Genomic DNA, 17,758 nt, shown 5'->3' with positions numbered 1-17,758 from the left:
AAATGACTAGGGGTATGGAACAGCTTCCATCAGGGCCGCCCGGGGGGGGGGGGGCAAGTGGGGCAATTTGCCCCGGGTCCTGCAGGGGCCCCATGAGCTGCTCCGGGTTTTTGGCGGCACTTCAGCAGGCCCTTCACTCGCTCTGGGTCTTCGGCCGAGGGTCCTTCAATGCAGCAGAAGACTCGGAGCGAGTGAAGGACCTGCTGCTGAAGTGCTGCCAAAGGCTCGGAGCGCCGCCCGGTGAGTACAAGTGCCACATGTGGCGGAAGAAAAAAACAAAACAGCTACGGTTGGCGGCACTTAGGCTGCTCTACCACCGCCGCTTCATTCTTCTGCGGCAATTCGGTGGTGGGTCCTTACCTCCAAGAGGGACCCACCGCTGAACTGCCGCCGAAGACCCAGCCCTGCCCCAGGCTCCCTGAATCCTCTGGGCGGCCCTGGTTTCTATATGAGAGATTTAAAAGACGGGGACTGTTCAGTTTAGAAAAGAGATTAAGGCAGGATATGACTGGTGCAGAGAAAGTCATGAATGGTGCAGAGAAAGTGAATAAGTGTTTTGTTTTTTTCAAACTCACCCTCCTCGAGTGCTAGGCACTTATTTTAAAAAATAAACTAAAAATTAGGATCCACCTCCAATCATTGAACCTCCCCTTCCATTTACTGTTGCGCTGCACCTTGTGTAGTAACCTGCATCAGCACAAGGTAAGAAATGTTACTACCTCAGAATGCTAGTGTATGTGACTACACAAGGTGCAAGGCCTGGTGAATTAGACCAAAGTTTGTCTGTCCCACATTTTTTTTTTAAACTTTTAAACAAAGTTATGCCCATCCACACACTATTGTTAGCTGAAATGGATTATTTATTAAAAAGATGTTTCTGTATCGTAGATGAGGCTTTCCACAGCAGGCTACAGTACTCAAACTATAAATAGCACTGCTGAGTGCGTACAGAGGGGGTTCAGTGGTGCTCACCCCAGCTAGAAACATTCATGCAGCTTGTTTTCTACATTACAGTGGTCACCTGGAATTGAAGTAAGCCAAAAGACCAGAAGAGTATAACTTTTTTTCAGCACAGTGCGACATCTAAGTTGCTTTTCTGGGGTAAGGCTGTGTTGAATCAAGCCATGTTTTTGGTTTCTTTCCTTTCCAAGCACAATTCCCTGCCAGCAAATACCTAAAGCCCTGAGGCATCTAAATAGGGTAAATGCTTATAGAATGAGCTGTATGTTCTTGCAAAACTAGCCAGATGGCTCATTTTTGTCATCAGCAACTTTTAAAGAAACAGCAGCTTAGGATTTGTGTTCTCTTCTTCCTTTATCAAAACTGCTAGCATTACTGCATTAGTGCCTTCACTTTCTAGCGTGCTAACCAGCTCCTCTCCCTTTTTAAAAGACATTTTTATGCCAGTCTACCTCCCCAGCAGTTTTTGCTCAATTGTGCCAGTGTTTAATTCTCTGCAGGAACAGACATTTAACTCATTCGGAGGTAGCAGGCATTTCAGGTCAAATTTTGCCTTCTCACAAGCAACTTTCGTTGATTGACATGGGCAATCTTCAAACCAGAACTAGCACCTTTGTTTACTGCATTAACACATTGTAAAATGGGGAAAAAAAATATGCCAAACAGTACCTGCACCAGCAAGTTTAACCTGATGCTCACTAGTATTATGGAAACGATGCTCCTTGGGATCCAGAAATGGACTTTGCTATGTAGAATGGTCCCTAGTGGGCAGCACTGGAGAAGATTATTTACTCTCCTTCCTTCTCATTGCAACTGGCTAAAAGGGCTATGTTAGGGAATTTAAAGGGCAATATACTGGTCCCTACTTAGAAGGATGGGGATCCTCAGGACCAGTCTAGCTTGAAGACAGCCCTACTAGGGGAGAATTCAGAGGTACCAAGAAAATGAAGCTAAAGATTAAATGAATATCTAGCTCCTATCAGACAGGAACATCTCGCAAAGTTTCTCTAAGTAATTTAGTACTTCTGTGGCATATTGCATCTTTCATGTGCTGTATACCATCCACCGCCTGGCTTTTCAGAAAGACTGGAGTCTATGTATGGGCTGTAGTCACATTCAGAATGACAGCATGTGCAAGTACACAAGTAGGTATATGGAATGGCTTCGTCTCCTCTCTGTATATGCTATACTACTTTGTCAGCATATTAAAACACTTTTTCCAGAAGCAGCTTAATAAGTTCCATGGTTATGTACAATAAGTCACAGAATTGAAGTTCTTGTTAAGGGCAAGTACTGTATGCAACACTATCTTTGTTTCTATAACTGTCAAGATTTGTTGTAAATATTCAGTGTTTGAAGTCTTTTTTTCCTTAAATGTAAGAGAGATATACTGTCCAGTACTAAGTTATTTCCCACAATGTTTCCATACTTCCTACATACAGAGAGGAGTTACTTTCTTAAAGCAACGTAAAGGTGAGGGCAGATTTGTTTTTATTCTGTAGGGCATCCCCAAACCCCCTGAATGAGTCATCTCTAAGAATTCTTACAATATGTACTGCAAATGCTTAATACCTGTGGAGTTTGTACTATTGTGCATAGCCCCCTTGAAAGCATTAAAAAGGTGTTTGCAGGATTAAGCCCTTCCTTTGATATGAAAAGGATGTAGGTAAAAAGATGCAATTATCTGAAATTTAAAATACCTGTTCTGCCCATCATGAGCGCAAGGGCCACTTCTCTGTATTCTGTTTAGAGAAATTCTACATATTGATTTTGTGTTGTGCAAAAATGCAGTCTCTCAAACACTGACAACCAGAACCAATTCAACTGTATTCCATCTTTGAAAGAATACTTTAACGTTCATACACATTGAAAATAATGATCCCCATCAATGAAAACATATGGGTACAATAGAGGGAAACTACTGAGGCCCAATAAATACATATGTGCTTAAAAAAAGCAATTAATAAGATCTGCCCTCAGATCTAAGTGCGCATAACTAGCTATTTCTTACATTTGTTTAATTACAGTTTCTTTGTGGTGTTTAGATGGTCTAAAAGCTATTTTAGTTCTTTAACAATGAATAATTTTAATACAAAAAGAAAACTAACGTCTCCAAGACTAATAATCTGAAAAGCCACTATTGACATGGGCAGTATTTCCTGTATTCATAAACAAGTGTATGTGTTTAAGGAAAAAAAGAGAGGCCTTTTTCTGGTCCCCTTTAATGATTGTTGAAAGTCCATGCACAACTAGCAGCAGCCAATAGTAAATTGCTTTGCTCCTCATCCCCAAGGGGTTTTAGCAAAATCACTTGGCAGTGTTGTGGTTTGACTAGAAGAGTTATGCATGTAAAAAATAAAATAAAAAGTTCCATGAAAGTTTAAAAAGAAATTGGTCCCCAGAGGAAAGGACAGTCCAAGAGCTTATGGTTAACCAATCCATAACCATGATTTATTTTCACTTTGAAAGTTGGTTGAGCTGGGAAAAGGGGATTCACACATACACCTCACAGAAGGAAAATCTTGCCCTGATTGTTTTTTAAAATCACTATATACTGAATATGTGTTTCATATAAAACCCTTCACTCTTTACAATGACAATATCGGATAATTTTCCTTTACCATCATATACACAACATTTAAATATTATGAATAGACAATCTATTTTATAAATATTTTAGATCAAAGTAAGTTATAATATCACAGTTGAGAGCCACATCTGTACAAAATGTAAGCAACATATATAAAATGATTAAGAAAGAAATGCAAAGTAGAACAGTTGCAAGAGCTTCCACTTTTTACAGTATTTATGGTTCAAGGGGGAACATCTAAGAGAGATACATGAGCCCAGAGTGCTAACTGAGGATTTTGAAGAAACAGTATGGGATGTTGCACACTCAGTGGCAAAACCATTATTGTATTATTTGCCTCCTTCCCACTTCAGAACCTCTACGGTTTCCAGTTTTTAAAACAAACATTTTCAGAAACAGAAAGACAAAGTTCTACCTCAAGTGTTTTCTCTTCTTTTAACAAGTTTAATGAACAAAAATCCCTATCCAGAGACCAAGCTCATCAACTGTAGGTAAAAGAAGAATATGTGAAATGCTTGGCTTACAACTGTGGCTTGTTTTGATTGACATATTTAAAAGGTGAATAGTAATACTTTTAAAGAAGTTAATACAAAATGTTTTAGGCCCTGATCCTGTAAATTCTTACATGTGTTTAGCTTTACTCATAACTTTACTCATGTGAGTAGTGCTACATATATAACTAAGCATTTGGAGGATCAGGGCCTAATATTTCAAAGCAATAACAGAATGTTGACTTAAAAGATTCATAGCTGTTTAAAGACAAAAATGATCTGAATATCAGTTCTGCCTTTACTTGTCTGTAAGACCTCAGTTCTATATGGTAGCTGATGACCTCACTAACAAGCAACAGTTCTTGCAGTGGGAGTCTTTTTTTTTTAATCTTTGTGCCAAAGTTGAAAATACTGTTTTGAATTAAAAACAAACATTGTGGCAAGTATAAAAAAAATATTTCAGAACATTTAAAGTCTACTGGAGATAAGTTGTTCATAGAACAACTCTTGAAGAATGAAATTGACTAGTTTGATTTAAAAAAAAAAAAGCCTTTCAGTTCACCCTTCTTATTTCACTAAGTATTTTATATTCCTTTTTAGGCACTGAAAATATTCATAATATAACTGGATGTGCAGAAGATTCAATCTACTGTCAGTAATGCATTTTCAGTGCCATGTATTTAATTCTGTGGCCTTACTACAGAATTTATTCATGAGTGTTAATCAAAAGGCCCAAGTCTTGGATCTTGTCAACCTGAGTTCAATACAGGACATAACTGGGGTAGGATGGGGAGAGGTGGTATTTTAAGCTACCCTTCTGGCTCACAGCTTCTGAATACAAAGGGGCCATAGCAGAATCTAGAACTGGGCTTAAATGCAGTGCAATAACCTCAGATTTCTTTCCCTCTTCCATCAACTCAAATTCTAAAAGGAGCTATATGCATCTGTACTGGCCTTTTAGGGAACGGTGATAAACAGATCAGGTTCAAGTTAAACTATTCATTTTCATTTAATCTAGGACAGGACCTGAGATAAGACATTACACCAATACTTTTGCGAAAGCTGCAATGCTTTGTATTTAACAATTTCCTACTTCATCTTCACTTTTTGCATAAGAAGTGCAAATCTTAAATATGTTTATTTTTTCCCCTCACCAAGTACCTTTCTCTGATGTAGGAATTGTCAGATTTACATTAAAACTCATTTTCATATTTGTATAGGGAATTGGAGAAGAACAGATGGGAAAGCAGTTGGAATATGGTATAGAAGCAACAGTGGAAATCAGGTTATCAAGTCACACTGCTTCACATGATCACATCTAACTCCAAGGTGGAAGTGAACAAATGAAACAGTTTAAAGTGGATAAGTGTTTTCTGCTAGCAGCTAGAAAGTTTGGTTCCATAAGCAAGTGTTTTTTCCCCACAGGACCTGGCTTTACAGGTTAGGTAGGTCTTCACTGATTTCATGTATTGTCTGAACTACCTGTGGAATCTACAGTACACAAGGGTGTCCAATATTCTGAGGCTTGAGTTCTGTCCTGTAGGGTATGAGAAGCAACTTTCTGCACAGCTTTCTAGTCAATGTAGCTCAGAAGGTTATTTGCCTCCATACATTCGCTCGATATCATTGAGGTAATGGTTCTTTAATTCCTTCCTTTTCAATTTGAAAGCATCAGTTACTAGACCAGTCTCTGGGGTCCATGGTTCAGGACTTAACCGTACTTTGATTGGTATTTCAAATCTCTCTAATTTCACTGCAGGGGCAATAAAAACAAAAACACATTTATGATTACATTCACAGATAACACATTGATTTATACAACTTCATGAACAGGAATAAGACATATTCAGCAGTCTGCTGTACTATATAGTGGAATAGCTTCATATCAATACAGTCATGGAAGCGACTCACTGAAGAAAGAAAATGCAAACTTATGGCTGTAATACTTGTTATTTGCTATTACATCCCTGTATTCTAGTAACACATGCCATAGCATTTCTCTTTTGTACAGCTCCAGTGGATTGGCACTGTAAATAAAAAAAGTGCCAAACAAATGAGGATCACAGACTAAAACCTCAAAGCAGTATCAAAGCTGCACACTAAATGAAAAGTGCAAAACGAATGAGTCCCTACCTCAAAAGAGACTGCATTATAGGCACAATTGGGTATTTAAAAAAAAAAAAAAGTGTGGCTGTAGCATGCACTAGGAAGTTAGCTATGAGCAAGGATTACATGATCAGGCCCATGATTACTATTATTCACAGTAGCAATTAAAGGATTAAACTGATTGTACTCATATCGATAGGATATGATGATCCACTCAAGTTTTGTAGAATATTTTAGTAGAACACAGTTGACAACTTTTTTAAAAGTATGTGTGCACGCAAATCCAAATACAGCATAAGCTAGGGATGTGTGCATATACATGTGTGCACTCCTACGTTATGGACAACGCTGCATGCACACTTTAGTCATAACACGCAGAGGGGTCAGATTTTCAAAACATGTTTAGGGGACATACTTGTTTCCAATGTACAGTCCATGCATAACAATGCTAATTGATCTGTTGGTTTCCTGTGTCTTTTAAAAATATTCTTGGGGGGGTTGGGGGGGGAGGACAAATTGCCAAAAAAATCTGTTCCAGCATAGACTAAATGGGGTAAGTTTTATTCTTAAAAATGAAGTTGTTAAATCAGAAGTGTTCCAAACAAGCAAACATCCAAAGTGAGCACGTATTTCCTTACTTTTGTTCGTGTCATTTAAAGTCCTCATGGCCCTTAAAAATAAAAATCAGTTCCCTCAAATGAGAAATCCTTGCTTACAGCCAACAGTGGCCAAATTATGAACCCTTGAAAATGAATCATCAATGGAAATACTGAAAGTCATTTAACGTTTTTAGATTACATACTCTTCAGAGTAGGGATTGTCTTATTCTGTGTTTATACAGGGCCAATCTCAGGTAACCCTTAGGCATTATCATAATTAACCATAACAATAAATAACACTAACCAAGGATACTGACTTTGTTTTGCTGAAGTATTAACATTATAGAGTAAAATGAAAAAGAAATAAAAGCACCACCCCCAATTAGAAACTGAATTTCCAAAACAGACTATCACAATACAACCAGTAGATGGCAGTAAATGTACAGTTATTAGAATCAGTGGCCACAAAGCTCCTGCTGTATCACCTAACTTTATAGCTTTAACTTTAGACTGTTACTGCAATAGAGTTTTGTTTTCATTTAGATATGCCTTTTTGTGACTGAACTACAAAACATTCTGCTAAAAACTAATTCCAAGATGATTTGTTTAATGTTCCCTTGTAACGAAGGCTAAAGGAAAAATCTTGGCCTTGTTCTATCTAAAACATTAGTGCTGTCAAGGATTTTTTTCTATAAGCCAAACTCTTAGAGAAACAAGAATTAAAAAAGTTGCGTGGAAAACATTTTATGATTTACATGGAACACAATAATATAGAGTTAAGTTTTTCACCAGTTCAATGGGACACATGGAAATTTAACAAAATTCATGCAAAACAAAAACTTACACTGCCTACCATCCTCTTAGAATTGTATTGTAAATGTTATTTAACCTATTGTCCTGATTAAAACAGGCTGATTCTCATCTTGTAGGAATAAGTGATGGAAGCGTGTTTAATGTGTATTCTATTAGTACGGTTATTGCCAAAATAAGTTAAATTGAGACAAAGCCCAATACCATCTTTAGTGTTTCCTGTTTGGCCATAAAGTCTCAATTAATTTTCCTTGTTCCTTGAAAGCCTTGAAAATTCACCCTACATTTCTTTGGCCTCATAGGCTATGTTAGAGAGTAGCCAGACCAGCTTTTGGCCATTCATCCAGCACTACAACAAGGATTAGCAGAACGTTTTAAACTGTATCATGCATGTAACACTTACTGGACTGGATTTCTATTGTCCTGCTTTAGGAACAAGAAAACTGCCCGAAAGTGTGCTCCTCTACTCACATTCAGAGAATTTTGAATAGAGTCAAATCTTACCAACTACATCCAGAGGTAACATGTTCAACAGATTTCCCAGCTAGTGAGAAGACATGGGTGAGAGGACTATATCTACAGATGTTTTGCTGCCCCTTTTCAGCTTCATGTGAAACTGGCTTAGTACGTATACAAAACAATTCAGTTATACTCACTCTTATCTGCCACCTCTTTAATCTCGTTCAATATCTCAGCTTCCATGATAGGATTGTTACAGATTTCCACCCAAGTTCCCTTGACACCTTTCTGTTCAGCTAATACAGTCAGCTTCTTCTGATTAGGAACCACAAAACTGATCACATAAGACTGATCACTAAAACAGGATGAGAGGACAAGAAAAAAAACAGGCAAGTAAGAAGAATTTCAAATTGTCAAGAATTACTTGAGTTTAAGTAAATATTCCCCAGTGCTTTCAGATATATAGCCAATTTCTTCCTCTCCTCCCCACTCCACAGTATTCAACCTTTATCATGAAGTTTTTTTAATAAGTGACTGGATTCAATCAATCAGTCTCATATTTAGCTCTAGAGAGAAAAGTTATAGAATGCTTCAGAGTCTTTACTAAATCCAGCATCCAGCAAGTGAGTGCAAGTAAAGTCTCACCAACTACTCCTAAGGGAAGGTGGGGGACTTTTCCAAAGCCCACGGAAAATGCTTTGGATCAGGCTCTAAGTGTCAAGATAAACACCGCTGTAGCATTTTGACTGAAGGCCAAAACCATCTATAAACAATAGATTATACTTATGTTTAGTAAGAAGGCTGGTGAAATCCCTGCAAGTTGCATGGGCCCTTTTTAAAGGCACCATAATAGAGGCCCAACTTCAATGTATACCCCAAATTAAGAAAAACAGTAAAAGAACTAAAAGAGAGCCACCGTGGCTTAACAACCATGTAAAAGAAGCAGTGAGAGATGAAAAGACTTCCTTTAAAAAGTGGAAGTCAAATCCTAGTGAGGCAAATAGAAAGGAACACAAACACAGCCAACTTAAGTGCAAGAGTGTAATAAGAAAAGCCAAAGAGGAGTTTGAAGAACGGCTAGCCAAAAACTCTAAAGGTAATAACAAAATGTTTTTTAAGTACATCAGAAGCAGGAAGCCTGCTAAACAACCAGTGGGGCCCCTTGATGATCAAAATACAAAAGGAGCGCTTAAAGACGATAAAGTCATTGCGGCGAAACTAAATGGATTCTTTGCTTCAGTCTTCACGGCTGAGGAGGTTAGGGAGATTCCCAAACCTGAGCTGGCTTTTGTAGGTGACAAATCTGAGGAACTGTCACAGACTGAAGTGTCACTAGAGGACGTTTTGGAATTAATTGATAAACTCAACATTAACAAGTCACCCGGACCAGATGGCATTCACCCAAGAGTTCTGAAAGAACTCAAATGTGAAGTTGCGGAACTATTAACTAAGGTTTGTAACCTGTCCTTTAAATCGGCTTCGGTACCCAATGACTGGAAGTTAGCTAATGTAACGCCAATATTTAAAAAGGGCTCTAGGGGTGATCCCGGCAATTACAGACCAGTAAGTCTAACGTCAGTACCGGGCAAATTAGTTGAAACAATAGTAAAGAATAAAATTGTCAGACACACAGAAAAACAAACTCTTGAGCAATAGTCAACATGGTTTCTGTAAAGGGAAATCGTGTCTTACTAATCTATTAGAGTTCTTTGAAGGGGTCAACAAACATGTGGACAAGGGGGATCCAGTGGACATAGTGTACTTAGATTTCCAGAAAGCCTTTGACAAGGTCCCTCACCAAAGGCTCTTACGTAAACTAAGCTGTCATGGGATAAAAGGGAAGGTCCTTTCATTGATTGAGAACTGGTTAAAGGACAGAGAACAAAGGGTAGGAATTAATGGTAAATTCTCAGAATGGAGAGGGGTAACTAGTGGTGTTCCCCAAGGGTCAGTCCTCGGACCAATCCTATTCAATTTATTCATAAATGATCTGGAGAAAGGGGTAAACAGTGAGGTGGCTAAGTTTGCAGATGATACTAAACTACTCAAGATAGTTAAGACCAAAGCAGATTGTGAAGAACTTCAAAAAGATCTCACAAAACTAAGCGATTGGGCAACAAAATGGCAAATGAAATTTAATGTTGATAAATGTAAAGTAATGCACATTGGAAAAAATAACCCCAACTATACATACAACATGATGGGGGCTAATTTAGCTACAACGAGTCAGGAAAAAGATCTTGGAGTCATCGTGGATAGTTCTCTGAAGATGTCCACGCAGTGTGCAGAGGCGGTCAAAAAAGCAAACAGGATGTTAGGAATCATTAAAAAGGGGATAGAAAATAAGACTGAGAATATATTATTGCCCTTATATAAATCCATGGTACGCCCACATCTCGAATACTGTGTACAGATGTGGTCGCCTCACCTCAAAAAAAGATATTCTAGCACTAGAAAAGGTTCAGAAAAGGACAACTAAAATGATTAGGGGTTTAGAGAGGGTCCCATACGAGGAAAGATTAAAGAGGCTAGGACTCTTCAGCTTGGAAAAGAGAAGACTAAAGGGGGGATATGATAGAGGTATATAAAATCATGAGTGACGTTGAGAAAGTGGATAAGGAAAAGTTATTTACTTATTCCCATAATACAAGAACTAGGGGTCACCAAATGACATTAATAGGCAGCAGGTTTAAAACAAATAAAAGGAAGTTCTTCTTCATGCAGCGCACAGTCAACTTGTGGAACTCCTTACCTGAAGAGGTTGTGAAGGCTAGGACTATAACAATGTTTAAAAGGGGACTGGATAAATTCATGGTGGCTAAGTCCATAAATGGCTATTAGCCAGGATGGGTAAGAATGGTGTCCCTAGCCTCTGTTGGTCAGAGGATGGAGATGGATGGCAGGAGAGAGATCACTTGATCATTGCCTGTTAGGTTCACTCCCTCAGGGGCACCTGGCATTGGCCACTGTCGGTAGACAGATACTGGGCTAGATGGACCTTTGGTCTGACCCGGTACGGCCGTTCTTATGTTCTTATTGTGTTTTCAGTTTCCCTGCTCCTGCATTGGGGACAGGAACATGGATGGCGGGTCGCATAGGCAGGGGGTGGGTCTCCGAACAGCCAACCGTGGTCCCACCCCCTGCAGTGAGTGCTCCCTGCATGCGACTCCAGTCCTCCAGCTCCAGGCCCCCAGCTCAGGAGGCTACGGCTGTGCGCCACCCACCTTCCCGCGCTCCAGAGCTGGGGAGGCTGCAGCCGCTCGCCCTCCCAGGCTGGGGCCGCACTCCGGGGCTGGGGCTGCGCACTGCCCACCCTCCCGGCACTCTTTTGGGACTGGCCCATGGCCATGGTGGGGGGAGGTGAGGGGAAGCTAGCCTCCCCCAGCCGGTGGTTCATGTGCCACCCTTGGGCAGTAATGAGGGGAGTTGTGGTGGGAAACACACACACACACACCCCCCCCAAGGGAGCTTTAAGCTGATCCTGCACTTCCCCTATTCTGGGGCAGCTGGGAACCCACTTGGCCTCAGCACTATTCTAGTTTACACTTTGCTTGCCTTTGTCCTCTAAGGGCCTGTGTACACAGAAGACAGCTGTAACATAGTGCACACTGACCACACCCCTCCCTCCTACTCCCTACAAGGCTTGCTGGGAACAGGGCCAGGATAGAACTCTTATGCCAGATCTGCACTAATCTGGGGACCCTCTGCACCTGGGGGGGGGGGGGCAAGGAGCAGCAGGCTTGGGGGTATTTCCACCCCCTTTACTCTTAGTGCTGTAAGAGGGCCTTAGTGCTCTGGGGAATAGGCCTACAATCTGCATTTCAGACAAAGGATTTTTGAATACCATATGTAAATCAAGCATTAAATACAAGAATGCCCCTAAATGAGTTTGAGGTGAAGAGAGAATATTAACATAGCTCTTACCTTTTGGCATAAGCACAGATATTGTCAATAAGTGGACAGTTCTTTAGTGCTGCTTCTACTTTACCCAGAGATACATATTCTCCTGCTTGCAACTTCACCAAATCTTTTTTTCGATCTAGAAACAGTTAGAAAGGCATGCTGCTTTAAAGGAGCTTAGATTCCTCCACTTGTATATACCTCAGTTAAAATAATTTAAGTACCATATTTTAAATGCTTACTTAATTTTAATGGAATACCATGCAAAAGACCTTTAAAAAAATTACAAGAGAAGGAATGACAAACAAATCACCTAGAAGCGGTTAATATTTAATTTTTAAGGAAACGTCCATTTAAAAAGATACCCTTAAGGAGTAATTTTCAGACTTGCAACTAACATTAAAAGGTCACTGAGAATCTAAATTTTAGCCATTAAACTAATACATAAAAACGAAGTGGGAATTTTCAAAGTGAAGGCTGAGTAGAGACAGTAAATGAGATTACAGACAACAGCATCAGTTTCAGGGCTTTGCACAATCACTAAATTTTGAGAATATATGTTTTAACACCATGATTAAGCAAATTACTGAAATGTGTAGCTTTAAGCATGAGTAGTCCTACTGGCTTCAATGAGACTATTCATGTGTGTGAGGTTATGGTCTTGCTTAACTGGCATTTAAATTGGCAAAAAGTGTAAGCCCCCAACCTATGATCTGCAGACACCCATCAGGATGAAATTCTCCAATATCTCCAGTACAAAACCATCTCTGGCCATTTTCATCCACGGAGAAATCCTCTGTCTTTTCTTCATTTTTAAAGTATCCCATAGAGACATTAGGTCCACCTATTATAATCTCTCCTCTAGGATTAGGCTTGTCTCTACAAGTGTAGCCCCCTGAAAGTCAGATAAGTAAAATTGTTTTCAAGTCAGAATGATACAATATACATTCCTCTCCCAGGCAAATATTGAAGAATCCACACACAAAATAAAACGGAAAAGTATAAAGTGATTATCCATTTATCAAGAAATCAGAAAATACTAATACTCAATTACATCAACATTGACAGTAGATTATGTGGACAGCAGGAAAACAGGCTAGGTAACAGTAAAAACTAGTTACTTGGAGATCAAAATATTATACTCTTACACATATTATGCAATAGTGATCATGTATTTGCATGAATCTGAAAGGCTTGGTAGCTCTGCAGTTTGTCATCACTATCTATGTTTGCTGTGTATCTTCAGGTTTGAACTCCAACTGATCATTTTGACAAAAACGGTTCATATTCATGTTTTACCTGTAGCTTGAAACTTGCAGCCAGATTCACTGAAAGTAGTAAGTAGAATGTGCTGAAAACAAAAACTTCTCACCTTCTTGCCAGTCTCTCAATTTGATCTCACAGCAAATAAGAGGAGCCCCAACTCTGCCAGTGCTATAGTCAGAAACTGTGGGAAGTTAGAAAGGAACAGTAAGATGGTGACCAAAGGTTTTTTTTTAAATCTGACAATATTGAAATGTCAACAGAGCTGGAATAGGAAGGTAGCTATTAACTCAAGTTATTCTCTAGAAGTTAAGAGCTACAAATATTTTCAACTGTACTTTAAAATTAAAGAATTCACACATCTACATTAAACATGCAGATTTCCAAGAATATGTTAACATACCTTCAGTAATTGTTCCAGCTCCACAGGTTTCTGTTAATCCATAACCCTGGCCAACAGGACAGCAGAAACAGATGTTCATGAACCTTTGTGTCTGAGGCGAAAGGGGTGCTCCTCCAGAAAGCATCATACGCACATTTCCGCCTAGCAATGCTTTTACCTTTTTAAACAGCAGTCTTGAGGTAAAAGAAACCATGTATAAATATCACTTGTTCTGCTCCTTTGCAGGAAAGGCTAGAGACTCTAATACCCCTCCTTACCTATTCAGCTGACATCTAACAAGTAATAAGATTCACAGATTTTAAAGGCCCAAAGGGACCATCATGATGATGTAGTCTGTCAAGTATTACCCAAGCCATAGAATTTTACGCAGTAACTCCTGCATCTAGCCCAATATCTTGTGGCTGGAATAGAGCATTTCTTTTAGAAAGATATCCGGTCTTGTTTTAAAAAAATCCAAGAGATGGAAAATTTACCACATCCTAGGTAAAGTGTTTCAATGATTAATGGCCCTTACTGTTAGACTATCATCTTATTTTCAGTCTGAACTTCTCTGAATTAGACTTAGTGGATCTTGTTATCCATTTGTCTGTTAGCCTGGGGTCCTCTAGTACCAGATTACTTACACAAGGAGAATTGCTTATAGACTGTGATAAAGTCACCCCATAATCTCTGATAAATTATATACATTGGAAGATATTTGAACCTTTAACTGTACTTACATATTACACAGAGGTGCATCATACCCCCTTTTGATCTGTTCCAGTTTATAGTCATAGCCTATCTTGAACAGAGTTCTTTGAATATAGTTCATCTCTTGGACTTTACTCATGACGTTCTTATAAATTCGGTCCATTATTTCCTACAGCGAAGATTGAAAAGGGGACAAAGAATTACTACTTCTGATTGAAAACATGCATGAAACCTAACTAAAAAACAAAACCAGAAAAGTACTGTTCAGTTTAAATGGATGATTTCACTTTAGCTATGTAGTCGCTGCCAAATTGTTGTTTAACTTAACATTTTCCCTTAATATGTCATCTATTTAATGAATTTATATTCTATTCCAGCTAGGGACTATTCAAGGTGGTAGAATAATGTGTGGAAATGGGTAATGGAAGTGGAGGACAAGGTCACATTTTTTCCTTTCTTCATCCATCCCTCATAAACCTCTTAAGTTATGAAGTTGATTGCCTAGGAAAAAGAAAAAGCCTCACATAGTACAACATTTTAGTATGGCAATCTGGCCTTGAATTGCTATAATCAATCCTGGGCAAGTAACCAAATTACCTCTGAGACCATTTAGAAGTGTTCCAATAGTTAACAGTACCACTGACTCACTTCTACAAGCTGCATCTTAAACCTTAGACTTTTTAAAAAACTCTTCACATCAATGTTGTTAGCCATCTAGTGATGTTGCTGGAGCGAATATATGGAAAAATAAGAATGTCCTTTCTAATCATGTCTAAGTCTGCATGTCTGTCATGGAGGTCACAGATTCTCCTCCGTGACTTTTGCAGGGGCTGGTGCGGCTGGCTCAGGGACTGCCCGAACAGCAGCAGTTCAGGTGTGGGAGGGGGCTCAGGGCTGGGTCGGGGGTTGGGTTGCGGGGTGGCACTTATCTTGGATGGGGGGAGAAGGGGAGCTCCCCTGGAAGCGGCTGGCATGTCCCTGCAGCTCTTTGGTCGAGGGGACTGGGGCTCTGCACACTGCCTGTGCTTGCGGGCACTACCCCCCGCAGCCCCCCGTTTACTGCCAGTGACCTGTCCGTGACTTACTAAAAATACCTGTTACTAAAACATAGCCTTCATCATGTCCTCTACCTTCTCATACTTACAGGCACAGCTGCTATGAGTGTGGGCTTCAGTACAGTACAGTCTCCTTTGCTTCCCTTCTTAATTTTACTTGACTGAAATAAAGACAAACATGAATATGTTTAACTGAGAAACTGGTGACTGGTTAGGGGAGAAGAAAGAAAGAAACAGGAGATAAGGTAATGTGCAGTTTCTGAAGTTCTCCTCCTTCCTCCCCAGATTATTATTTTCTCAGTGGAGTGGAGCAGAAAGGTGTATTGTCAGTCTCATCTCATGCCAAATATGTCTGCTGAAATCAAAGCTTGCTAGAACAAGCCACGTTATGTGTATCGTTTTCGCTTTCTTTATTTATCCTTCTAGCATTTTCTTTTGTATGGTCTGACTTCAAGGGGGTGATTTTCAATTGGAACCAAGTTTTGATGATCCCTACAAATCCATCCATGTGATTTGTTGTTTTCTTGGTGCCACAGTGTTTCTAAACTGTGCATCTGCTGGCTAGTTTGCATAACAAACTTGTATTCATTTTCTCGTCTACTTTATTACATTCTTAAGCATGTTTATGCTGTTCTCAGTTATTTACATTTGGAGGCTTCAGATAGGTATTGCAGCCTTTCATTGATCATTTTTCCATTTCCAGCCAAGTGCCTCTGCCCCGTCAGTCAGCTAATGGAGGATTTTCTGTTATGGGTTTCACCTTGTTGACAACTATTAGGCAAGCAACAGAGAACCAAAAGCTGACTGAAGGGGCAAACTAGGGATTTACAAATCAATTACTGGCCAGGCAGGGCAGGCTCAGCAGAGCTTTTAGGCAAACTAATTTTCTTGTGTGTATTATCCAATGATTAAATCTTTTTTTTTTTTAAAACCATAGAACTAAAAGAACATTTAACACTCATAGCCAGCTATAGCAAAAATCAAGTGCAGTTGTGACCATGGGTAATGCTGTAACTACTGAGGCAGAAAGAAAATCTTACGTGCAGTCATTTGGTTTTCTTTTAATTTATGGGTAATTCTGACTTTAAATGTTGAGCTTTCGTTATCTTTACCTAGATAGAAATGCATGTTATGTGAACTATTGTACAGTTTCACCAGGAGCTTAGTTTCGTTTGTGGTTACATTTTCAGAAGGTACTACTGCTTTTGACATTAACTGCATTGTATATCATAGTTTTGCAATAAGACAAGTGACTGACCAAGAAAAATAAAGTACAACCACCAAGCTTTTGCTTAACCACTGTGCTGAAAGTTTCCCCTCACCTGGTCTGATAGAGTGAGTGGAGAGGAGTATCCAATCCTGCAGCCATAGGTAACGCAGGACACTTCTGCTGTCAATTCTAATACATGGGCCAGAGGCAAGTAGCCAACGTAAGTGTCCTTGGGTCTAGCAAAGCAAGGATTGTATAATTAACTTGGGGATCCAAGAGTGGGCTGAAAATACTTCATCTAGTGCAACAGAGTATTGTATATTCAAGAACAAAAAGGCAGAATTACTAATTTTCCAAAAAAGTCTACATCGTAACAGATCACTACTGGAGTCTGTTCTCCTGTATGCGGTAACCACACTGGGAATTCTCTACGCTCAACATTTGAAAGTCCCATTGCAGTTGACTGGGAATTGTCACTAACTTCAATAAGGGCAGGATTTCACCCACTGATTCTAGCAGAGGGAGTCTTCTTGCAGTGAAACACAGGACGTCCTTAGTGCTCCAGCTGCCTTTTCCTTTCCAAGTGGGAGGTTTCTTATCCAGTTACGGAGTTAAAGCTGAAACTAGCTTCTATTTGAAGCCTGATAACCAAAGCCCCTCCACCTTCAAATCCTCTTCTCCCCCGCCCCCCCCCCCCAAATTAATAACAGCAACTCATTTTAAAAGATTTTAGTAGCCTGTGCATCAGTCACTAGAGCCTGAAGCTCATTTATTCCGTGACCTTGAGTTGAGAGCTATTCAATGGTCCGAAAGAGAACTTTCAGCACAGACCCACATAAATACCCCACAATGAAGGGGTTTCTTGTATGTGGGTCATTTCCCCTCAAGAATTTGCTGAGAAGGGGGTGCAGGGATACCCATTTATCCTTCAACGCACTGAAGAACCCTCATCAAAGTTTGCCATTACTTGGTTATTGAATAGCCAAAATTTCTCTGTTCATTTTACTGCCTATTTTATCTCAATATATAAGCTTAATAAAAATAATTTAAAAAATGAAAGACCAAATTAGCTGCCAAATGAAAGTGGTCTTTTAAACCAGCTTGAAGTGAGCAAGGTATTTAAGCAGATTGTGTATAGCACACGTAGAAGGATCTATATGGACCTGGTCTCAGACCCCTGGAATAGGCAGGCCTTTGACAGATTCCTTGAAGTTATCTGATA

General features: G+C 39.6%; 1 protein-coding gene across 5 annotated transcripts in view; it reads right to left on the bottom strand.

The window, feature by feature from the left end:
• Positions 1-2,873: 2,873 nt before the first annotated feature.
• Positions 2,874-17,758, bottom strand: part of ACSL4 (acyl-CoA synthetase long chain family member 4) — a 56,238-nt gene continuing 41,353 nt past the window's right edge. For all 5 annotated transcript variants that reach the window (XM_039488507.1, XM_039488509.1, XM_039488510.1 and 2 more), the window contains 9 exons: positions 16,649-16,772; positions 15,416-15,487; positions 14,301-14,440; positions 13,582-13,754; positions 13,288-13,362; positions 12,622-12,810; positions 11,940-12,054; positions 8,213-8,370; positions 2,874-5,794 (listed from right to left, as the gene is read on the bottom strand). In XM_039488507.1, the coding sequence (XP_039344441.1) occupies positions 5,637-5,794; positions 8,213-8,370; positions 11,940-12,054; positions 12,622-12,810; positions 13,288-13,362; positions 13,582-13,754; positions 14,301-14,440; positions 15,416-15,487; positions 16,649-16,772 (1,204 nt within the window). In that variant the 3' untranslated portion in view covers positions 2,874-5,636. The remainder of the gene's footprint in view (positions 5,795-8,212; positions 8,371-11,939; positions 12,055-12,621; positions 12,811-13,287; positions 13,363-13,581; positions 13,755-14,300; positions 14,441-15,415; positions 15,488-16,648; positions 16,773-17,758) is intronic.

Source organism: Mauremys reevesii, linkage group 9 (genome assembly GCF_016161935.1).
Source record: "Mauremys reevesii isolate NIE-2019 linkage group 9, ASM1616193v1, whole genome shotgun sequence".
Lineage (NCBI taxonomy): Eukaryota > Metazoa > Chordata > Testudines > Geoemydidae > Mauremys > Mauremys reevesii.
Note: the sequence above shows the minus strand (reverse complement) of the source record. Positions and strands in the feature narration are given on the sequence as shown.